The sequence below is a fragment of the Ceratina calcarata genome, unplaced genomic scaffold (assembly GCF_001652005.2).
Source record: "Ceratina calcarata isolate Rehan_Ccalc_2016 unplaced genomic scaffold, ASM165200v1 scaffold120.2, whole genome shotgun sequence".
NCBI lineage: Eukaryota > Metazoa > Arthropoda > Insecta > Hymenoptera > Apidae > Ceratina > Ceratina calcarata.
In genome coordinates, this window is record NW_017132980.1 from 110222 (window position 1) to 135800 (window position 25579).

Consider the following 25579-nt stretch of genomic DNA (forward strand, 5'->3'; position numbering starts at 1 on the left):
TATAGCCAATACATCCTTAAGAGCCGATGCATTCGTTGGATAATTGAAAAATGTTTCGCAGTACGTCTTTTCAGATTGCACGATGGTCATAGCATTCTCAGTTCACTTCCGAGGCGCATAACGTATCTCCATTCACGCATTGTCTACAGTTTCTAGGCACAATGCCTGGATTTTCTTTTGCCGTTCGCTATACAACGTGGATCCCTTTTTTTCTCGCGTTTCTCTGCCCGGTTTTAAATCCGCGGTCGAACAGGAAGGATACGCCGTATCGAGGGATTCCCTTTGAACCCGGCTGTAATAAAATTGAAGTCCCGGAAACGATCTCTCCTCATTAATCTTTTTAAGCTTGGGACGAGGTAGGCTACCGGCGCTCGTCAAAGCGTTTATTTCCGTTTTTCGCGTCTGCTGCCGTTCGCAAACACGCACAGGGACATGGACGGGGGAAAAAAGACGAGCCAGAAGTGGGGAGTAAAAAAGGGAAGAAAACAGGCTGCAAAAAGAAGAAGACGAAGGAGTAGGTGGGGGAAAAATGAAAATCCGCTTGCTTCGGAGTGCTTTCAACGAAATTAGAATTTCAAAAAGGTCAGGTTAAATTTTCCACCCCCATTTATCCCCCCACCGGGGTCGCGTGACCCGCCCCGATTATTAATTTCTTTCCTACCTACCGACACTTTATACGTACATACATATACATATGCATGTATATGTATACACGACGTCTAACCGGGAACTTCTTTTGTCTCCGAAACATCGATGAAGCTGACTCTCATCTTTATTCATCGCGTACTACGGTACACATTGTACATTACCACGGCGAACTATTAATTTTCGTTTGACACTCGCAGACCGATGGCCCCAGGCACGTTTATAGTTTTTTACGGGTTCCTCGTGATCGATTACGGGCCGCGTGCGCGGAACATATGTATTCTCTCACAGTGTTTTGCCTCTTCTCCCGTCCCGGATAAGAGAGTCTGCACGGAGTAAACCGCAAATCCGTACGCTCCGGTACGTGCAATACGTGTACTGATACAAACGTTACAGGAACTACTCTATTTATACAGAGAGCGAACCAATTAGAACTGACCGTTGAAATATGTACCGCAATCTATTTAGTACAATTTAATTACTTCTACGTGTAAAAGTGTATTCTATAGAAGATGAGAATTCAACTCGATTAGTTGAAAAATTAGCGACGAATCTAGTTTGGAAAAAATTCCGATACTCCTAGGAAGTTTCGTGCTCGATCATAATTTCGCGTATGGAGGCGAACGAGTTTCTTATTTAGTATAACGGCCGTTGGTAGGGGGGATGATAGTGGAAGAGGGAAATTGGCCGATTTCCGGGCTAGCAGAGAAATTAGATTAGCAGATTAGCGAACACCGCGATCTGATATACGACCAGGGGTGGCTCCCCGCTCCGTATCATTTTACTTTTACATTCCAATTCCATCCCGGTCTCCCGTTCGAAAATTGTAATCGTAATAATTCCACGTCCGCGTACGTTAATACTCTGGAGAGCAGAGTCGCGTAATTGTATTTTACCTTAAACAATCCGACCGTCATATTGAAACGCGATGTGCGATTTACGGCAAAAAAAAACGTTCCTTAATTTTAGAAACTCTTCATCGCCGCACAAACAGTTTTTACATTATTACTCTTTTGTTATAACTAGACTCTGCGTACAACGAAACGTTTATAACATCAGATGAAAAAATTTATTTTAGACGAACGTTCGGCTTTTTACATTCTGGTTTATATATCGCGCACAGGTTTTATAATTTTGCGCAGACTCGGTTTCCTCATAAATGCATCAAATCCGCAATCTATTTTATAACACAAAGTATGAAAATTAGCGCCCCCGTAGTTTGAAACTATAGAGAAAAAACGGATGATTGACCGTAAACTTTCATTGCGACGTGTGTATCGCGGAAGCAAAAATCAGGCGGCAATCATCAATTAAGAAGTTGCGCACTATATTAATTATAAAGCTAGACCCCCCCCCCCCGGCGAGTTAGGCGCGAGTTCCAACGCGTAACTTTTTAATTGCGCGAAACGCGAATTCTTCGAACGGGAATTGAAGTGGCGTAACGGGATTTGACGCAGTCGAATCCGCGGTCGCTTAACGCCGCCGTGTACATATTTACCTTTCGTTCTTGCGCCCGGCACGGGCAGCAGCATGTAAAATTCCTGGCAACAAGAATTTCTAATTAAATAATCTCCAAGTTCCGGGCAGGTCGCGCGCGAATTGCCAATCTCCATAAAACGGTAATACCCGTGTTCAACGGTCTCGTACAGGGGATATAGGTAGCTGTTTTCGGTACACACTCGTTCCCATGTACATCCTGTGCCCATGAGACTCGACACCTATAGGATATTGCAGAATTATTACCATAGTTGCAACGTACAATTCCTAAGGGCGCATAGCAAACTGCTGATAAGATAAATTCTTATATCCACCGCCAATTAGTTGACCTAGTGATATTAGTTTCAGTTAGTTCGAAAATACAGAACTCTGTGAGATATAAATTCTCATACCGATGATAATGACACGATTTGCTTTATTGATATCATTAGAAAATGATAGACAAAACTGTGATAGATATTTCGTAGCTAAATACTTTTTGCCTTCTTGTGTATCACCTTTGGCTGACTTATACTAATTGTTTCACCATACGAATTTTAATACGAAGAATGTGAAGCAAAATTGCCTCGTGAAATTAGTTCGTATTTTCAATTTCAAGTATAATTTTATTGAAACTGTTCACAATTCATTGTGTGATCTATTATTGACTAATTTATCACGATGCTCTAATTGATAATTACTGATATGGATTATTTATCGGATATTTTGATAGACAGCGAGCACTATAATTTTAGGCAATTACGTGTACTGGCGGAACTAGCGTGCTTTTTACGACACGCCCGGGAGCGGGAAAATTATTACAATTAGCAAGTACGAAACGCGGGTCGTGGGCTACAATACGGCTGGGGCCGAAACAAAACGCGTGTTAGAGCCGATTCTGCCGATTTAATGACATTGTACGTAGATTTAGTAACGGGCGACGCGTGACAGCTGTATTAAATTTTCGCATTAATTCCACCTTTCCCTCCTGCTCCTCTCCGTTTTCAAATGAAACGTCCTGAAACCGATGGAGGAAGAGTCATCGCGATTATTTTATTTTTTTTCTCACCACTCCCGAGCTTTTGTCCCGGCCAGGTTTTTGTCCGCTCGCACGATTATTCCGCGTTACTGCCGCGAATTTATCATCGTTGATTCGGTCCCCCTTTTCAACCGTTCCCCGAATAATAGTGGACGAGCGTATTGACAAATCGCTGGATAATTCTGTTCCTTTTCCCGCCGTTCACAGAATTCATAGCGAATCGCGAAAAACCGATCACCGCATTTGCTTCTGGCGTTTAAAAAATACTCGTATGACAAACCAAATCAAATGTACATGAAGTTATTGAACCGAATGTGATTCGCATTTTTTTCGTCTCGTTATCTTCAATTAAACTGTATTATTACATTGTCCTTATTGAACGTGATAGAATAATAGCGGTGTCGAGCGTTTGATCGTTTTTAACAAATACCACGTCGGGTCCCAGACTGATTTTTTATTCAACGAGTTTCGAGGCAACGCGAATTCACCCGCGGGACCCATTCGCACGCGATGGTTAACCGATCATACAGCTGAACCGTGTCTTCGCGATACTCGCGAAAACCTGCGGTATTTATTTTCAATACAACCTGGCAAAAAGTTTCCAGCAATAACACGTCGCTGAATGTGACCACTTTTATACGTTTTCAAACATGTTCAATAGCGTCTGGAATATTGAACACCGAAGCTCTGTATGTCCACGGTATTATTGCTTTATTACTACGTTTGTCCCAAAGCATTTCGTCAGGAGTAATACGTAAAAGAAAGGTAAAAAAAAAACTGGAAGGGGAACGGAGATAGGAAACTGACGATTTTTTTTTATTAAAAAAAAACTGACGAAATGAATGGTAGACTTTATTTCGGGAGAATTGATCCGACTAGCGACTGATTCAGCAATAACTTATCACTGCTAGATACCGATAGACACCCGCCATTATCCTCCTACCGCATTCCGCGTCGATATTTTCCGATACGCGTCGCCCCTCCGCCAGTGTTAAAAACCTCCCCCTATGTTCGACTTCCGTTCGAATATTTTCCCTTTCCCTTGGAAAACGTTTCGCTAGTTTCACGCTTTGAATACACCGCACTGCCGCTTCGGTGATTATGCTCCCTCCCTCCCAACCCTCGTTACACTGTGTACGTGTATACGTTTCGTCCAAAGGATTCTTTTGTTCCTACCTCTCGAATAAACAAGCGAAAACGTGAATATCATTTTTTATTTGTCCAAGATAAATGAAACTTGTGCATAAAATCGTTGCGTGTTAGCTGGAGCATGTATCACCCAGAAGCTTTTAATAATTTCACTGCAGATCTGGTGTACATGCACGGAAATATATCTGTAAAAAATGTAAATAATGCGTGTAACACAGGCGATCAAAAGTGAAATGCATGTCGCATGTAATATAAAAATGAACTTCTCTCTAGACTTTATTCTCTAAATCGTTTTCTTCAAAAATATGCAGTGCATTTTTGAATAAATTAATCCTGATTGATATAATTTTGAAAATAGAATTTCATAAGCAGCAAGCTAATGCAATAGCGTGCGAAACTCTTTAAACAGAAAACAGGTGATAGACCGGGAATCGTTGAAACTTGAGTCGGTTCATCGATGCTATGATAAAGGGTAGCTCGCCCGCGGCGTCGGAGCGTGAACTTCCTAACAATTCCTATTTTATACTACACCCAGATTCCGCTGTGTCGCGTCCCATTTCTTTCTTCTGTGTACGCGATTCCCTAAGCCGCGATACTGCCTTTGTCCCTATCCGCGCGTATCCTGGCCACAAAGCCGTAGCTACCATCCGCTTTGATCGCGACGTATCCTACTACCAGTTCGGCAACTCTTCTTTCCCCTTTTTACTAGCCTGCTTTGGAGGATAATTCCCCTCCAGCGGATTTCTTCCCCCCGCCCGTTTTGTGTATCATACATAATGCTCAAAGCTCTCAAAGTCAAGATTCGATTCTACTTGATTAAAAAATGCAATCTTTTACGTCAGTTCATTGTCACGATATTAAATTTAATATGTACATACGTCCGGCTCATTGTATTTTGGGCCGCGGATACACACCGTTCGCCGTAAGCTGTTAACGGCGTTCCGTAGTTGTCCGTGTTTAATTTTGGTCAAAATACAATGAGCCTGGTTTATGTACACATGTACTGCTCGTTGAAACTTAAGGAAATATTGATAAAAGCGGATTCCTATCCTTATTTCAGGTATCGTGCGCAATGTTCAAAGCTTTGAAAGTCGAGATTTAATACTGTTCGATTAAAACATCTCACGATGTTAAAATCGTTTGTTTAAAACTGGCGAGGAGATCGTTAGAAGTTTTCTAAACGCGTGCTCGTAGCTATTCTAAAATTTAACGAACTCTGGGGTTTGAAAGGATCCGAGTTTAGTTAATTTCTGAAAGGACACCGGGAACGGGAGAAAAACGGGTTAACAAGGGAGGACGAGAATTAATAAGCGATCACGGTTCGGCGAAGTTTCTAGTCCTTTAAGAAGATCCGGGGGTAACAAGAGGGCCACGCGATGATGCACCCGTGTCCATTATACAAAGCTGCCTCGAAAACTTGCAGAATGGAAAACAAAAAAGGAAGTCGTGCGAACGAAAATAAGAAGGAAAAAAATAGACCGGGTATGGGGGAAAAGTGGAGGATGGAAAGAATAAGAAAGTTTCGCATCGCGCGAGCGAGAAGTCCGCTTCGGTCGTGCGTCCGCTCCCGCGAAGATTTACGCCTGGGCCGTCTGTAATTTAATACAGGATACTTCGGCGAAGTTTCCTTCGAGAGTTACCTGCCTGTTCTGTTCGCGCGGCCCGCGGAACGTGAGCTGACTTTGTGTCCCGGCAGAGAGAAAATAAAAATGGGGCTGGCTATGACGAGAGAGAGGACGTCAGCTTGCGCAGTCGACGCGCCAGAAAATAATATAGTCTTCCAATCTCGAATTTCACACATTCCTATTTTTACGTATATTAATTCGTACGCGTAGCCGTCGCTAAAATTATTTTACCTTTATCATACGTACGACGCATGAAAATGAGATCAGAGAAATGAATGAATTGAAGAATTAAAGCAATAATATATATAAATAAGATAGAGTGAATACGCAAGGACAATAGTGCAAAATTCTGTGCATCATGAAAATATAAATCCGCTTTAGGAACGGCTTGGATTTCAGCTCATGCGAAGCACAAGTGTTACGAATGGGGCACTGTATCGTAATTAGAATAGAATAGGCCGGCCACGTAACGGTTAGATGAAAAATTCAATATGAAACCGTAATCAGTAGAGGCTCTCTGTCTTTCTCCACGGATTATTATCGGCGCGAGCGTTCCCGTGATTTATAGCCGGCCACGTACACAAGCTGAGTCTGAATAATTTTCTCTATCACGGGGTGGGGAGATGTACGATACTTTCCCATTCTCATCGATCTCCAAGTGTCAAACTGGTATTAGAATCGGCGGAGTGGCGTACGACGTCTTATCGAGTTCTCCCGAGTTAGACAAAGATTCTCTAGTTGCACCATGGCTCAAGGATAAATCCGGTTTCTTTTCTTTTTTATCTGATAAGTCGGAGGGCTTAGTTTTTTAGTCACTAGTAATTTTTAGTAGTCGTTTAACGGTGTGACTACGTATTAACGACGACGACTCAGTATTATATAATAAATGAAGTCGAAGAAGAGACAGAACTGAAATTGAAGTGAGCTAACATCAGGAAAAAGGAATTACATGTCGTCTTGACATAGAAGATCTTTTAAGTCATGTAATATATGAGATCAAAGGAGTAAGATCGTCAAGGAGATACATAGATTCGATGCTGTACAGCGTGAATAGAGTAAAATTGAAGTAAACTACCTTCAGAAAATAAGAGTTACATCTTAATTGCAAAGGTCGACACTTCCTACGGGTATAAAAATAAAAGAAAAACCGAGGGCCCTCCGCTGCCTAGTCGAATAAAACAAATCCTCGATCAAATCCCGCATCAGCTTCGCGAGATTCTTTTCTCGTCGCTAATGACCCGACCCCTCGACAAAAGATTCACAATCTCGTTTCACTCGAGGAGGACGCCTGTTTATCTCAACATCGGCGCGAGGACGTTGAGGCCGAGATTAGGCGGCTGTGACGTGGAATTAAAATCTCTGCCCTCTTTTTCTCCCGCGGACTTCGTTAGCATAACAACGATCCGCGAAGGACGCGCGGTACGTTCAACGTAACGGAAAAACTAGGAGGCGATAACGTCTCGCATTTTCACGTCGCGGCTCTTAATAAAAGTTACGAAACGTAATAAACGAGCGTAGGTACATACGGGATGATATATCTATGTATCTATGTATGCACGTAACCGACCTACTTTTACCGTGATCTACGAGTATTAGTTTAACGAACTCCGCTCGCGTAGCAGATATCCTTCTCCAACTCGTTCGTGACAAAAAGTATTGGCACGTACTCGTGTTTCTTATGACAATGTCTCGTCGCTATGGATATCCTATTTTTTAATAGTCTCGTAGCTTGCACAATCGCTTCTATATAGATTCGGTTAATTTAAACAGTATTTCACGGACGAGAGGGTAAACAGAGGTGGGCCACGATCAAGGGAACGTATCGTCTTTCGGGTTGGCCGGCTCGGGACAGCGCGGCCGGCGTGGCTTGGAAGGGAAATCGGATCGCAGCAGCCGGGTAGAGCAATAATTCATGCGGAGAACATCGGAAACGGTCGGTACGTCTGAATCGCATATCCGGCCGAAATGGCCGGATACGAATCGGGTGTCAGCCCTGGGAATCCGGCCGGTCGATCGGTCGATTATACACGCCGTAATAGAGCGTCGCGTAGGCTACCTGCTACGAGGGCCCTGTTGTGTACCCGGGTTGTCTCGAGATGTGTCGAACCAGAGGCTTTCCACGCCACGCGCCACGCTTCAGGATTTGCCGACGGACACGTGTACCCGATCAGCCCTTGGCATCGTGTTCCCGGAATTAACGATCCGGATCGAATGCTTAATGAAATACCTCCTTCACCAGATAAATTACATCATTATTTCTCATAGACGTGAAGCATCAACGAACGTTCGCGTGATCTAATTCGTATAAGAAAGAACGCGGAACACGATAAACCAGACTTATTGAAATCGATGAAAAGATTCGTATCCATTTTACAAATATCAAACAGGAACGTCTCTTGACGCGTTGAATCCCTAGATTGAGTGATTGACAACTGGCAAGTGAAAAATTGTTTTCAACGTATAAAAATCGATCCGTCACTTGTGGATTAAATCTTTGCCGTGGCTCAGAATTAATTCAGAACGGTGCGTTCACATTATTATCCGGGAAGTCGAAGACACGTCCGCGTCGTTGCGAGAAGGTTTACGACACGGGGTGGCGTTATCTCGTCCCCGTTTAACCCACCGGCAACAGCTGTACCGCGCGGGGAGAAGATACGCGGGACCACCACGGTGTTTTAACTCGATTCTGAATTACCAACGCGAACACGTGTACCTACGTGCGCGCGGGCGTGTATATCCCCTTGTTGCGCGTTCACCGCGGCCATTACAGCCGCGGCTTTAACTGACCCCAGCGGAACGGACCCGATATACACCGGCGCTCAAAACCGTGTCGACGTATCCCTTGATCCTTGGCGGTAATAAAACGATCTAAAAGATGTGATAAAACCATTAAGGGACTCTGTTCTGATGAGATCAACTCGAACGTCACCGAATAAAACGATCTGCCACTATTGGGATTGGCTCTTAGTTACTTAAATTTATTAGAAAATGATAGACAAAAATGCGAAAGGTATTTTGTAGCTGAATATCCTTTAGGTTCTTCTGTCCGACCTGTACAGTATTCCTTTGCTGAATGTGACATCGTCGGGACACAATCGTATAGATGTAGGTGTAAGTAGGTACTACATTCTGATGTGATGTTATGTTTTGCCGAAAGCGTCGAACATGGGAAGAGACAACGACGTGAAAGAGAGATTGTGTGCCGAGCACGAGACAAAAAGTTGTGCACCGATTTGCAGAAAATACGAAACTTCTTTTCTTTTGATCTAATCAAAATTATTTTATCAGATTCTTCTGATTAAAATAACACTGAACATGATATAATTTGATTTATATTTATTCTCGATTAAAAAAAAAAAAAAGTAGTATCACCATTAAGAATTAATGGTTCTGGTCATGTACTATAAAAATAATAGCTGTCCATGTACTTCTGAGTGGCAGTGTATTTGCCGTGGTTGGTAAACGGCAGTAAGTCGACTCGGACGCGACGATCGATGCTTCGCGTCAGTTCCTGGAGAACTGGTCACTGGATTGTATTTGAGATAGGACTTTAGATACGTTCAGGTGCTAAAGTAGAAGATTCTGATACGAGGGACAAAGTAAATTCCGAGAATATTGTGCGCTATGAGGTGTCATTCCGTGGAACGAGACAATAGGGTACTGAGTGTTGTAGATAAACTGACAGAGATTACCGTCGCATAGGATACAGTATTAACTTGGCGCATATAAAACGTCGTTTTGTTTCCCAACTCGTTCCTACGTATCACCTCGTCTCATTCTACACCGTCATGAAAATGAAATAATTTCGTGCACGTGAATGAGGTTCCTAGTAAATGCAATTTCCTCTCTGTGTAATTTTATTAGAGCATATTGCAACAGTGAGTCGCGATGTGAAAGTCACGTCTGCTGTTTGAAAAGAAATTTCATATGCGTCTACCTAATACGTTTTTTTAATCAGTGCTCGAATTCAGTCGATAGGATCGTTCAAAACAAAGACTGGCGATTACTCTTATCAGCACGTATCGACGTTGGAATTTCACTAAAGCCGGAGGAAAATGTAGGAGCAACTCGATACCCCGAGGACCGAACAAAGAACCCGTCTAGTTCGATATCCTTTTTTCCATTTGGAACGGGACCGCGTTACGTTCTTATTAAAGCGGCGTAATACTTCGCGATCCACGTTACAAAGGGTAGCGAACTATAACGATTTCATTAATCGTGCAGCTTTCGCTCACGTGGAATTCCTAGCGAGTTCACGGCCAATGAAAATGTGATCGCTTCCGGCCCTCAATTCAGGCGAGTATTATTTTTCTTTTTACACTAGATAAATTGTACATACAAATGAATGAAACACTCATATATTCTCTTTAACGTTTGAAACTGATCTTCATGCATATTTCTTTAATTTAATTCTGATTTTTATTAATCTATTATTGGAGATAGTGCATAAAACGGTGCGAAAATGATTTCAAATGATCACATTTAATTCTGTAATTCGTCGGGCGGGCGTATAATTTAGAAGAAGCACAGTGGCGTTAAATTACCGTTAACCAGTGGCAGGGAAAAGTGGCTGAACATTCCGATAGAGTTCTTATTATGATCCTATTACCTCGTTGATCCCCTTAATGGCTTCACGGGGACGGGTTCAAGATGCGTCCGTCGTCCGTTGCCAGGCCACGGTGTTTTCGAAGCCCCGGGATTCAATTTCTTTAAGCTCGCGCCGGGAAAGTCAGGCGAACAATTTCGGGAACTTCTTTACGATACCCTGGTCAACGCTTCCGGCAGAAAACGGCACCGTTGCGGTGACTCGTTGGCCACCGCCGTTTATTGTGCATAGTCCCATCCTCTCTTGATCGTGATCAACGAAAACGACCCAGCCGCAGAACTTTTTCACCGCGGGAGCTGTTTCAACCTCGTTGATAATTATTATTTGTTTTCTCTTTAAGCGAGATATACCGAGTTTAACAGCAAGAATTTAACATCAGTAATTTCCCATAAAAAAAGGGTACTTAAAACTGCAGATACATAATATAAGAGATCCATCAAATCGACTATTCTTTAAAGATGTATTGGCTATACAATCAATCCCAAAAGTTTATGTGTCTTAGAAAAACCCATTTCCTATAATTAAAAAGAAATCAGACGTCCGAAGAACAATGCTAATAATAAATAGCTACGTGCTAGCAAGTATAGAAGGAAATATTCAATTAATTATTGACGATGGCGGAGAGCTTTTTATACAGAAATTATAAGCCCTGACGTCCTCAACAAGAAAGATTCTATGAATTTTTCTTCTAACTTCGATATTTAACAAGTTACATATGATTATTTGGTATTTTATTGATGTTGACAAAATCCGACCATCCCAGCCTCGAAACGGCGAACTTTTGGAAAAAAATTTCGTTTTTTCTCAATAACTCNCCTTGAACGAGGTATATCGAGTTTGACATTAATTTTCCATAAAAAGAGATGTTTAAAGTTTGAGATAAATAATATAGAGCTTGATGAAATCGACTCTTTACATAAATTTTCAATCGGCGTGTTCAGAGTTAATGAATTGATTTTACAAATGTGTCCGGGCATCGAGCGAAGTCGAGTGCCAGTTGATATTCCTTTTCGGACGGGCGTCCGGTTCGTTGCACGATTTACCGTTTTTTGCTAGGTGACTTTGATAGTCGTCAGGTCAAAGTTGCACCGCCGATACCGAGAGCCCTTTGAGAAGCTACGAATCTTATCTCGGCGAGTGGACGGTTTCTTTTTATCCGACTAATCTTCGCCGGACTTATTACGTTTCGCAGAAACTTCCCCGACGTTCCTTTCTTTCCTCGTCCCCCCCTTTTCTTTTCTTACCCTGCTATCGGCACGTCGCGCAATTCGAAGATCTCGTTGAGAAATGGTTTCCTTTCGTGAATAAGGAACTTGACTATTCCATCTCCTATTCCAGGGAAACGAGAGAGGATATATCGCGTGTCACGGGTAGAAAACGAATCAAATTCAGTGGAACGAAATCAATGTTGGAAAACTCCCGCATTATTTTCTCAGCATCAGTTGATTGAAGGGTAGTTCACAATTGCATGGGGAATTGTATCCCGTGCAACTACGCGAACGTTTCTCATCGATCCTTATTATATCCTCCTTCAATCTCAATATTGTATTTCTTCGAAGAGCATCGATTGAATGGGAGCGAACATCAACATAGTCGATCGAGTTTCTGCAATTACACACAATTACACAGAGGCTGAATATTTTTTTATTCAGTTTTATTACAATTTATCAATCTGAGTATTTTATTTACTCGGATGACTAATTGAAATGTAATTTATAATAGAGGATGAACATATTTTATCGCAATACACAGTAGATTTGTGTCTTGCAAGATTAATGATCTCGGTTAAAGGTGTTTGGATTGATATTAATGAACAAACGTTGTCATCGTTTCTCTAACTAATTGTTCGAGACGACGCATTGTGTGCGTTATGATTACACGCGCAGCAATTTGCTACTGGTTGGGACGCAATTATCGCTGGGGATGATTCGCGGGTAAGAAGCGTCGGTGGTTCGCATCAACGTTCAATTAGAGGAAAGACGTTTTCAATTTCTAACTCATTAAACCCGTAACACCGACGAGACGCGAGTCTTCGTCAAGATCTAATTAGCCCGAATTAAGGTAAACGCGTCTATTGTCCAGAAATTAACCCAGTTCATACGAACGCATGATTTTTCTGCTAGTTTTCGTCGTAGTATATTATTTGCAATTGTCCTGTATTCATTTAGTTAACTATGGTTCATTGCCAAATGAATTTTACCAATCATTACAAAAAAAATCGTTATATGAAACATTGTACCAAATATTGTATTAATTTTATTTATAATTGTTTATTATATAATAAATTAATTATAATTGTTTAACACTTCGTCAGATTCCTCATGCTTGCAATGATGTATGATACTATATCTGATCGGGAAAGAATGCTAAACTGGCATGAAAACGAGATTAGGCTCGTTTCCAGGTCTGGGGGACAGGGCGTTAATGATTCGTCGAATTTAATTCGTGATCTCGATGCCTAAATGCCTCGGGGCGAGACGAGAACCCGCCTGCCGCGTTTCGAATCGATTCCTGGTATCTCTGGAGTTCGAGGGGTCGTCGGATAGTTATCGGAATCGCGGGTAAAAACGATACTGGCCCGTAGTTGAAATACTATCTTGACCCCATTCACCCCGTTCACGGATACTTTAGCGATGAATTGCCAACTTGAACTCTTTCTGATAAGACAGTCTCCTAGTATTTCGGTATAGAATTTGTCGATTTTGTAACAGCAAAATGGAATCAACCATCGTTTCATTAATAATATATCGACAAGTTGTAACTCCACAATGAATTAATCAGAACACGGAAACTACAATTAATTCAGTATTTCGGATTAGAGAGAGCTTAGCATTTTAGATGACTTCTGTTACAATGGTTATTTACAGGAAGTTTACAGACGGGATAACAGTGTTTAAAAATTAGTAATGCTTCCTTTATTGGCAATTTTTTAAGACGTTACGTGGAACGATCTACATGTTTTTATTTGTAGCGTTCTCGGTAAACTGCTTGTCGCTGTCAGAGGAAATAAGTTAGTCCGCTCAGGCACGATGAGGCGTGGAAAATAATTAGCAGAGGCGATGCGTGCACGGGAAGCTCAGGCAGGGCCAAGAAACGGCCCGTTAAAGGTACGATGGAAATCTCTCGCCGACCGTGTATATATTCCTCGTGAGCGACGTTAATCCATTTTCAGATAACCGTGGCTCGCTCGCTGCTCGCCTAACTGTAACAAACCGGTGAGCCTCTATGTTTCACAAAACGCAACGCCGACTGGACCCCTGTCGCGAATTTTACAACCCTTTACAAACTGTGCACCTAGTCGGAAACCTTTTGAATTTTCGACTCTCGCCACGAGATTATCGTTTTGACAAAAAAATTGTTTGCCAAACGAAGTATTCTCGTTCTAGTTTTGAAATAATTTTTTTTTTTGTTAAAGAACATCTATGTACGTTAAATTGATTAGTAAAAAACGTAAAAGTAATTCAACGATTAAATGAATATTAGCATTTCGTGTATCGGTGCATTTTTGCTAGATTGTACAGCCACTCTACCGTTTTAAGCTCTGAGTTGTGAAGCCGTTGAATGGATTAATATTAGCATTTAAAGGAACACGCTTTGTGTACAGAAGAATTGGTCCATTTTTTATAGGTTTTTCAGCCAGTATGTACTTTTTGAATTTCTCTCCTTGATTTCCCGTTTCGTCTCGCAGTTGCGCAATCTTCGTGCTTTGAACGGTCTCGTTTCACCGTCTGCTCCGCTCCTTCGAGCAGATTTATTCTATTTATTCGGCCGACCTCGAGGGAAGTCGGCCGATTACGTTGAAATTTCTTCCCCAAAGCCTTTCCTAGGCCACCCTCCCTCGCTCTACCTATCACGCTCTTTCTCCCTTGCTACCCCGAAGCATCGGGCTTCGAGTGTTTACTCGCGTGTTCGAGTTCTGTCAGTATCACACGCTCTCCGCCAAACAAATCGATCGTCTCTCCCTATCGCCGCCTCTTTTCGCCGATTTTCAACCCGCCTTCCGACTCGACCGATCCCATGGGACCGCCAAGAGCTTCCAAATCGACCAGAATCCCAATATCTATCACGGTGAACTCTAAAAGATGAACTCTCGGTGAACCTTCGATCACGTACAATCTACAGACACAATGATCGGCAAGTCGATTTTAAGAAATATTAACAAGACGCATACGAGCTCTTCATCGAATTAAAATTAAATATAAATTCATGATGCCACTAAAGTTGAGAATCATCGAGACCGGTTGATATTCTTCAATTTCTGTTTTTTTGTCTGCTCAAGATTCAAGGTGAGTCCGATGGACTCGCGCTCTCAAAGTTCGAGAACGGCGTGAGCGTATCTTGAAAGCCGCTTAGCGAACTTGAGAGTACGAATATTTGACGTGTCGATTTCTAGTGCCGGGAAGTTTCGTATGTTGCAAAAACAAGATTACAACGTCAATAACAAACAGTCGCGTTTAGAGATTCCAACGTTACACGCGAATGAATTAGGGGAATCTAATTATGTTTAACGGTAACTGAATTGCCCGTTGAGTTAAAGCTTGAAGCGCTGTTTGACAGGCGACTCGTGCTCTTGGGGTTTAAAGACAGCTACTCTTTAAAGAAGAGCTATTTCATTTTGCATCGTGCAGAGATTCTCGTTCCAGTAATTAGAATTCGTATTTCGTATCTTCTCATGGCCGAATCACTTTCGTTAAGAAAGCAATTGATTCGCAATCGATAGGGGAATTTTGATCGAAATCATTCCCATATAGACATACGTTCCGTTAGGCGAGTCAGACGGTTCGCAGTGCACTTTAACTTGGCCAAGTGTACTTACATGTCCAATGATCGGCCACGTTGAACGACCGGCCTAGGTACGAAGTCCCCGTCGCCCGCTGCGAGGATTTCCGGCTTGGCAACCGATGTATCCGCGCCTGAACGTCTCTCTGACACAACGTGCACGCTTTGTCCGGGCCTCACAGCAGCCTCCCTTCCAGCTTGACGTCGCACCTCTTCATCCCTGTCCGGCTCGGAATTCTTGGTTCACTTTTCGAGAGAGTCCCACGGGAGAGGACGCACAGAAAAACAATAGCTGCACAGTGTATTCAGGGTCGATCAACCGAGCCGATCCGAAAACCAAGCGGGGGTGTCGAATCCCCTCTTCGACCCTCTGCGTCGAGAAAACAGAGGGAGGCGAGAGACGAGAGGCAGGTCAGTGCGTCTTCGCACACGTTGTCCAAAAAAATAATAGATAACCGTATCCTTGTTCGACGTGGAGTTGTACAGTCACAGAAACACAAACGAGTCACGTTCTTCGACCCGGGTCGAGGTATGCGTACGGGTGTACTCCCGGTGTCACCGCGAACGCGGACGAAGGTGCACCCTCTTCTTCGGAGGTACGAAGCGATCGGGAACGCGAGCACGGAACGAGGCGGATGAAAGCACCCCGGAGAAGGAGGCAGCGCGAAGAACGAACCGAGGAGGGGTGCACCCGGAGTCTCTCTGTCCCCGGGTGGGGAGAACCGATTTGGGTGGCGTACCAGCGAAGCTTGTGTGCGCCTCTTGCCTGCTTCGCCTGTCTGACAGTCCACTTCGCCTGCCTGGAGCTTCGCTTGTCTGGCTTGCCAGCTCGCTTTTACTCGCCTCGCCTTTGCCACTCTCCTTTCCACTCTTCTCTTCTCGTTCCTCTCTCTCGGTCGTTCGACGATCGTACACGGGTGTGGGTGCGTGTACGTGTATGTATGTGTACGTCTCTTTGGCTGCGCAGGAGCCGCCGCGCGACCCGGCCAAACCCAGAACCCAGCGTGTAGATACCGCGGGCTCGCATTCGAGCTCCAGCCACCCCAGCTGCTCAACCCCCACCAACCCCCTGTGGCAACCCCTCGGCCAGTGCCGTGTCAACCAACCTCTCAAGCCTGTATTCGAGTTAAACAAATTTTTCTGTCAATTTTTATTTGTCCTAATTGGAGCGTAGACACGCGAGCTTTTCCAGTCTCTGTCGATGATAAAAATTGTACGGAAATTAGTTGCACTTCGAATGGAATATTCGTGTCTGATGAATTTCTGATTCACATCGTTCTTCATAAATACATATCATACGTATCTTGTCTGAAAATCCGATTAGATATCATATTTCATGCTGTTGTAAAAAATGTTTCTATCAAAATAAGATGTACACATTCGGTCTACGTATGCTTGGCCGGTTCAATCTGAAAAATATGAAATACATGTTTCTATCGTCTGGTATCGTAGGATGGACGAGGTACATTGTTCGCGCTGTAATGTTAGCGAAATTTTATTTCGAAAACGGGTATTAGACCCTCGGAGCGGAGAGAAACGGTCGAGGAGAAGACGTAGCTCGTCCTACTTTTCCTGCCACTTCTCTCCGGTTGCTTCTTGTTTCTCCGGTGAACGTTCCTCCTCTCGAATGGGCTGCAATCAAATACGTGCGCGTAAATGGACCGTTTCCAGCCCGGCCGAGAATTTCAGTGGAGGCGTTGCCGAGTGATAATTAAAAGAAAACCGCGACGGCATCGATGCTCGCGAGCTGGCGAGCATCCGACGCATAAATTCTTCTCCCCTGGCTAATTAAAGAGAACGATCGAAGGAGGCGGGGACAGGGTAACAATTACCGATATGAAAACATAGATAAACCGTCGTTAAATGATTCGACCGGGAATTATCGATTCGATGCCGCGGCAGTTCGTCTCCCTTGAATTAGTTAGACAACAAGCCACAAAGCTGGCCCACTCTGACCACCGCCTCTTCTCTTTCTGCCCATTTCTGTGATACTAAGTAATTGCCGAGTTGTTACCTGTCTAAACAAACAGCAAGTGGTACAAATCGAACCAGCAGAAATTTACTTACGTCGTGTTTAACTTAAACACAGATCGTTTAGATGGACAAATTGTATTTAGATGAGACGTAGCTAAAAATACGAAGGATTTCTGGCCTTGAGCGACCATTCTAATATCAGCAAACGAATAAAAGGTGGAAGAAGATAGGAGAAAAAGCAAACGGTACTCCGAAAAACTGGCGGCTGTGTATGCTCGCGCGCGAAACAGTTAACAGGGCAAACAGAGGGTTCTAACAAACCCGTATTTGCACGCAGCCGAAAGATAGGTATCCCGGCGCTGTTTCAGCCGTTTCATAATTTATCGCGGTGTAGACGGTCGGCGATCGTCGTTTCCCGCGGCGACAATGCCGCGAGATTGTGTCCCCCTCCGCGTAATGATACTAAATTTCACGCGGGACGAGCACTCGGAGCGTGCCAGCGTTTTTTAGCGAGCCACCATTAAAACCGGGCCGCGGAGCGTGCGAGGCCTGGGACTCGGTTCCCTTAATTGCGCGTCGATGCTTCAGAATGTAAATCTTGCGACGGGACGGATAGACCGTCTGCTGGATCAAGACAATGGCTCGCTGTAAATAGAGATTGATTTAAATGGCAACATCTTAATTATAAAGTCTCCGGATATTCTTCTTTATTATAAATTATATCGTAGCCTGATTCGAAGTCTAATGATTTATTTTTATTAAGACAAGAGTCTTTATCGTCAAAAATAAATGTTGAACATTTTTCTCTTTGTTCGTTATTTCATCTAATACAGAAAGTTAGACTCTACGGTTAGATTTCTGAAATGATAAAATGATACGAGCGTGTGATGATTTCATCTCCATTTCTTGTTTCATCCTCTGTCAGGAAAAATTTTGTGTAAAATTAATCTGATTTCATAACGAAAGAAGTAGCAATATGAGTCAATCATATGTCAGACGTAGTAGATCGATGAGGAGCAGCGATTTAGTCTCTTCTTAATTGGAATTCGAAGTCAGGTTTCGTTTATTCCGAGGGTGAAAAACGGCTCACGTGTTCTTCGTAGTTACTTAGGGTAGCAGTTAAATTCGAAACAGGTTCGGCCGACAGTCGTCCGTCACTTAAAGTGGTCCTAGGTTCTCGAGTGCCGCCTTACGGCACTAACGACAACGCCATCCCCTTCCAAACACCGATTCCACCCCTTCAACCCCTCTCCGGGTCAAGCTCCGCGATCAGCATCGAGCCGCACCGCCGTATACCTATTCCACCGTGCCGTGTTCACTCGAAACACCTGTGTTTTCTTCCACGAACTTCCTCTCTCCTTCAATCTAACTCGAAAAGAATAAAACGCTGACTATCTTTTATAAATTACTAAAAGGATTTGTCTAAAAATCGTTCTGACTCGCGTCTCTTAACTGTTCCGAATCGATTTTAATTCAAATTTAAATGAGAACTACATCTTTCATTCGATATTAGAAATTCTACCAAAGAGTTTCACCTCTTTTAATAATAATAATAATAATTCCCGCCGCTGTAATAATTAAATACACATTTATATAAAATATAGCCGTGTCTGACGTATGATTGACACACTCCACTTCCATTATGAAATCTTTTTCTTCGTACGCCAAAAAGACGATCGTTCTCCACGCGATCCCAGAGGAGATCTCTATCTTCGCACGTTTTTCGTCCCAAGTATTTCACGAGAAATAAAGAAACTGTGAGAGGGGATCAACGGTTCATTGTACATGCTATCAAATGTGCAACATGATCAGAAGCATAGCAACTGAATAGTTAACCATATTTTTACGGTTCGCCGATACAACCCAGTTTTATGCGAGATAAAACTTGGCACAATATCTGACGCAGTGTTTCATATAAATAGTTGATATAATGATTGATATAGTAATCGACGCGATGTTTCATACGTACAGTTGTTGATACGATATTTGATACGATATTTTGTGTGAATACTGACGAAACAACTGCTACGATGGTTCTCCGAAGATATCTTTACAAGGAAAAGGGATGGAAGGAAAATTCGCGAAAACAACGGTGGTACGAGTATGTAAGTTTTCGTTGCTACGTAACGAAACGTCAAATTAACGACGAACCAAGAATCTGATCACTCGTTACGTCCTTATGGTTAGAGCCGAGGTATCGCGTTCCCTTTGAAGAAGTCCGATTACCTCCAATCTTCTGCAAACTACCTCGCTTCCCTTTACCCGGCCAGCTTTTCCATCTCCTCCCGCGAACATGGTAGGGAAAAAAAAAAAGAAGAACTCTTTAAAACGACGCGAACGGTTTTCCAATCGATCGAACTTCGCAAACTGGATGCCGGTCGATACATAAAGTGCGGAATATGCATAAGGAGCGCCGCGATAATTAAATGACCGTAGAAATTATAACCGACCGTTAAATCAATTTCCGAGAACAATACCCTTCGTTTCAAATATTTCGCTTGCCTTAAAACGTCTAATTTGCATGCACCCTGGCCAACTGTTTATTAATGAAATGTTTCGAGCGCGAGATCTCTTTTCTCGTCGGTGATCGATGCAATCAGAGTGAGAAAAAAGAAGGAGCGTGCATCGCACCTGGTAAAAGTGCTTTGAACGATGCTTAATATTAAAGAGAGGAAATTTTCGGAGGCAAGCATCCATCACCGGCTTTTTTTTTTCCAATCCTCGTCCCGTACATTTCTCACCTCCATATCGGTGTTCAATGCGAGGAAATAATGTTTGCGAAATATTCTGACTAAGCTTATTTTTGTTTTACTCTTCTCGCTCGAGACGATCTTAATGTCAGCATTGCGTTGGAGGAGTCCTTGCAAGCGATCTCGACGCTATTTTCAGCTCAACCCTGAATCTTAATGAGCGTGTTACAATCACGCTACCGCGGCTAAGGGACCTCCGAGACACTCGAACGAGTTTAAGAATCCTCCCACGCACCGGCCGCCGTATTGCGTTCCCACAATTTCCTTCCTGCTTCTGCTAGAGATCGTAGGACTGAGAACGACGCGAAAAACAAGATTTGTTAAAAAAACATTTTCCAACTCAATTAAGATTATAAATTAGCAAAGTATGTTTTAGAAAAATCGACGACTAATAAATTTCACGGTGGCAATCATTGCCTTTTCATCCTTCGGATATAAATTAAAGCTTCTGTAGCAATATATTCAGACGGGATCGACCACGGCGAGTTCGTTTCTCACGTTTCATATTTAACGAGAGCCGCAAAAAGATTTACTTTCCTCGGTTCCGGATCGATGGAACAGCGAACGCCTCGTCAAAAATCGTGCAACGCTTGTGCTCATCCGGTAAGAGCATACACATCATCCTTCTAACTTTCGTCTTGCTTAAAACTAACGACAGAACTGTCTGAAAATTTTGTTAAAATATTTCGAGAGGGAATGAATAGAAGTCAGTAAAGCTTAGATGTTACTATACATCCATCCATTTGTGTCATATACTTGTGCCCATAAATATTATAAAAAAAATTAATACGACTACATTCCATATAATAATTGTTTCAGGACTTAATACAACATTTCGTATAATTGATGCAAATATTGATACGACGTTTCATATAATATTTTATATAATATTGGGTTGGCAATAAAATGATTGTGGATTTTAAATAAAAAGTCTATCAACAATCTCCGCAATTATTTAGTCACCACCCCGATACATGTATAATATAATAATTTATATACTAACTGATATATTATTTTGGTAATAATAAGTAGAGAAATTCTGTTAACGATCCAAACGGGTTAACGAGGAACGAATAAGGAAATTGAAAAATATGTGCTCATACTCGATTGGCCGCGTCTCGATTTAGGGATTGAATCGGCTGGATTTATGGCCGATCGAAGTAGCTCCGTGCTTTCTCTTCCACTTTTTTCTCCGGCCGCATTTTCTTCTTTATCTCTGCTCGTACATTGGTACAGCCCGAGGAGTAGCACACTTCTTTCTTTTCGAGTGTCCGGACACTTGTATCTGGAAAGTCCTTGGGAAGTTGAAATCTGTGAAGTTAGCGGTAGAGACTTTAGCCCGGCCTGGTATTATAGAGAGTTTAGAAATGGACGATAGGTTGTAACGGTAGTAGGAGGCGAAATATTCACCGCTCGGAATCTCGTTAAAATCCCTTGGGGGTTGAGCCGAAGCAAGCCAGTTCCGTTGTTAGCTTTCCTCCCCTTTCCACCGGCTGGGTACCCACTAGTTGAAAATACGTGTCCCCGTGTAATATCGATGAGGGCCCAAGAATATCTAATTCATTTGTACCCACTCGATCTTACGTGTCCAATATTTCACATACCCACGTCAAAAATCTTTTTGAAAGAAAGCAAATATCGCGAGATCTCATGTTGAAATTCATCCTGTATTTAAGCTAGTCAAGAGTTTTAGAGAAATATTGTAAAAGACAAAAAAAAGATTGATCATTGCCAGGAACGGTGAATAGTATGGATGGGGATTATCAATACTGAGTATTCACGCGGCATGAGATACATCGTGCGGGGTGTAGTTAAACCGAACTAGAAGGGAGTCTAGCATCGCTGATATACTAATTGAATTAGTTATTTCGAAGCGGAAAGTTAAGGGCACGTCTGCGCCAAGTTTTCAAGCTGAAATAACTCGGAGAATCGACGTGCTACTGGAGGCACACCCCCGCCGAGCTTCTTATTAAGCTGAAACTTTCGTTTGATATCAGGCACGAGTATTATTTAATTATTAACACCAGACTGACTGATCAATCTTGTTTCTTCATGTTCGATACAAATCTCGAAACATTACATTTACTTGTTACCCTTTACCTTACTCTGTCTTCATATAGCCCTGATTAGGAGCCTTTAAAAAATAAAAATTGGGAACAGCTATGATGTTGTTTCATGTGTTTGAACATTTTCGACATTGAAGCTTCGTAAGCTTCATTTAATGCATTATTATATTAACGTATTATACAATTTCACTGATTGCACCTCTATCTATGATTTTAAATTATAAATTATAAAATGAAGTCCTATAAATGAAAAACAAAGTGTCCTTGGGTCTGAAACGAATCGGAGCGCAAAACGACAACGGATATAAAACAGTGGTAACTTGGACGTTTTTCGAAAACTCGCCACGCGCTATCGTTCACGCATTACACTTTATAGTCTGCTTGTTTTTCCGCCGATAAATCCATGCTCCATCGGCCGACCGGCTGAAATATTCGGCTAGCGTGCATGAGAAAAACCGTGAAATACAAATTACGGGGAATCGAATCGGGTTTTTTTTTTATAACCGATCGAACACGAGTGCGAAAGTTTTCGTGTACCAGTTTACACGAAGGCCAATTTCAGTGATTTTCAAAAGTTAACATTCGTTCTAGTCTAATTTCATAAACTAAAAGGATAAAAAATTCTTTGATAAAGTATTCTGATCAGTGATAAAATGTTTGACGACACTTTAATGGGGCAAAAAATAATCTTGCAACTTTGGGCGAACTCGTTAAATTTCCGGTCGCGTTTCGCAATTTCGAAGAGAATTCCCACTTCGATAGATGAAGCAGAACCGGTTCACGTTTCACGGACTATAATTGCATCCTTCGCCTAATTAGTGGCATTAATAATAACGCGTATCGGCGCTTGCACCCAATGAAGTAATTTGGGCAGCATAGAGCGATATTAATCATTCGATTACTATTAACAAACCTTGTATCGAAAAATCAGACGAGGTTCTATGAAGCCTGCTTCAATTTAGTGGTATAGCAGTGGTTCAATTTACATTGACATTCTGTTAATGCGTTTTGCGTTAACAGCGCGTGGAACAGCTGCTACGCGTGGCCTGCAGTTACGGCAAGTAGTATAATCCGAAACTGTTCAGACGCGCTATTAGATCACCGCTCCTTTCTGTCTTCATTCATCTGGAGTGTTACCACTTATCACAGTCGAGATTCGAGATGTACGAAATACTCATTGAATTCCGGAGCCACTTCACACGCATACATAGAAAATATGACACGCTCACTGTCTGTCTTTAACGCTCTCCATGCTTTCCCACTACTTTGTCCTACGTGAATGCGCCACATGTCCTATGTGTGTGTGCGCGAGAAATGTTGAGCCTCACCGGCACAGGAAACGTTGCATGCTCGAAGTCTGAATGTGTTTTTGCCGGTATGATACTCGCGTGCTGATCTAGCGATATTTGTCGGACCGCTGTCAGACGCTGTTCCACTTGTACGTTTAAGTGATTGCTTTAGATGTACCTAGGCAAACCGAGAGAAACTTATCATCGTTGAGATGAGTTTCCTCTAACTGTTACTGTTGCCTGTTTGGTAGGACGAAGAATGATTGAGATCACGCGGACAAAAATTTACGAGCATCGTGTGCCACTGATTTGTGACCTGCGATCTTCGACAACTTTATTTTGGTAGATCTATAAATTTAATAACTTAAGAATATAATTTATTGGGAGAATTAGGGAAGGAAATAAATGAATTCGTGAATTCTGCTTAAAAAATTTTTTTATTCATTCTGTCGTAAAAAAATTAAATAGTACAAATTCGTTTCATTTCCACGCAATTAAGTTTGAATGTCGCGAGCATTCTGGAACGCTGACACAAGGGCGTTTAATTGTACAGCCTCGCTACAGCCGATACACACCCTCTTTTCTATTTCGGCTAGCTTAATTATCAAATTCATAAGTATATCATCTGGAAATTCGACTGAAACGAAATAATTAAATATGAAATATCTTCTTAAATCTTATGGGAAATATGACACGTACTTTTATTGACAAACAAGTGGAGTTCTGTTAATATATCCTGTAGAGCTAAGCCTTTCTTCAACTTTATGTCTTGAATTTCTGTACAAACACGTGTTAAGGAAGAACTATGATAAGGCGAGGAATGTGATATTGAGTGCATGAAATAGAAAGGATACTGCTGTAGCACATATCATATGACTCGTTCAACAACCAATTAATAATATTCTTTATATCAACTGGAAGAGGATGACCAACGCAAGCATAAACGTTTTCCTCTGTGACCGAACCAAAAGCAAGCCAAGTACTTTGTAGAACGTTTAAAACTTTCCTCATATCTCCTCCACTCAATGTTACCAATGCATTCTTCCCATCTTCAGAAACGTTTAATCTGGATGATAAAAAAATATATCAACACATATAACAATTTTTCTCTTTCTCTTTTCTTTTGTAGATTTCGAACTCACTTTTCTGTTTCAATGATCGTATTCAATCTTGGCAAGATTTGATCCTTAGACAGGGGACCGAATCTAAATTTGGTGCAACGCGACTGAAGGGCAGGGATTATCTTACTGAGATAATTACAAATGATACAAAATCTCACATTGTCCGTATACTTCTCTATTACTGAAACAATCTTAATATAACATATCGTTCAGACTTGAAACAAATTAATAATACGACTTACTCCTCCTAAGAGCATTCTGTGCATCATTCGTCATGGCATCTGCTTCATCGAGAATGATCAATTTAAATCCAGATTTATACATTGTACCTGTGCTGGCAAAGTTCAAAATCTGTCCCCTAACTATACCAATACCTCTGTCATCTGAGGCATTCATTTCTAAAACCTGTAAGGATCTAGATCATACACAATATACAAATTGTGTAAAATTCTAAATTCATAATGTAGGATCATACCATTGAATTAAACTGTCCTGGTGTATATAATTTACGGGCACAAGCCAATATGGTACTGGTTTTCCCAGTACCAGGAGGTCCATAAAAAAGGAGATGAGGGAGTTGATTTCCCTCGATGAATTTATTTACTGCAATGGAAATAAAATTATAATCGGAAAGCATGCAGAATAATCTTAAGATTGAAGACTTACTGGTTTTAATAATTTCCTCATGAGAGATCAAATCGTCCAATTGTTTCGGTCGATACTTTTCAACCCTGGAATGAAAACAATTATTTTACATTCGTATTTGGAACATACATGCTAACAAATTCTTACCATGGTAAATTGATAGACTGCACAGGTTTCGCTGTCATGGTTTACTTATCATAAATTCTTATCCTAAACTTGATAACAACAAGGCAACAAGGTTAGATGAATTCCACCGTATAGGCATACAAGAATCTATAGTACTCATCATCACAAACTATATGTATACGGCTCATGTGTAAAGCAGAAGTCATTTGCATAAGCCACAATTTGAACGAGCTTTAACTTGTATTTTATTTTTTTAAGTATCATTAGCAATGTCACTATGCTAAGACAT

General features: G+C 41.9%; 2 protein-coding genes across 2 annotated transcripts in view; both read right to left on the reverse strand.

Moving 5' to 3' along the window:
- LOC108626231 (uncharacterized) overlaps positions 1–16312 on the reverse strand; it is a 37888-nt gene extending 21576 nt beyond the window's left edge. The window contains exon 1 of the mRNA XM_018026811.2: positions 15357–16312. The gene's annotated coding sequence lies outside the window, so the exon portion shown is untranslated. The remainder of the gene's footprint in view (positions 1–15356) is intronic.
- Positions 16313–23816: 7504 nt separating this feature from the next.
- Positions 23817–25524, reverse strand: RfC3 (replication factor C subunit RfC3). Its single transcript, XM_018026678.2, has 8 exons — positions 25312–25524; positions 25186–25250; positions 24995–25122; positions 24762–24924; positions 24541–24700; positions 24253–24464; positions 24098–24175; positions 23817–24035 (listed from the first exon to the last, which is right to left on the reverse strand). Exons 1-8 carry the CDS (start codon positions 25347–25349, stop codon positions 23893–23895), a joined length of 987 nt encoding a protein of 328 aa, XP_017882167.1. The 5' UTR covers positions 25350–25524; the 3' UTR covers positions 23817–23892.
- Positions 25525–25579: the final 55 nt, after the last annotated feature.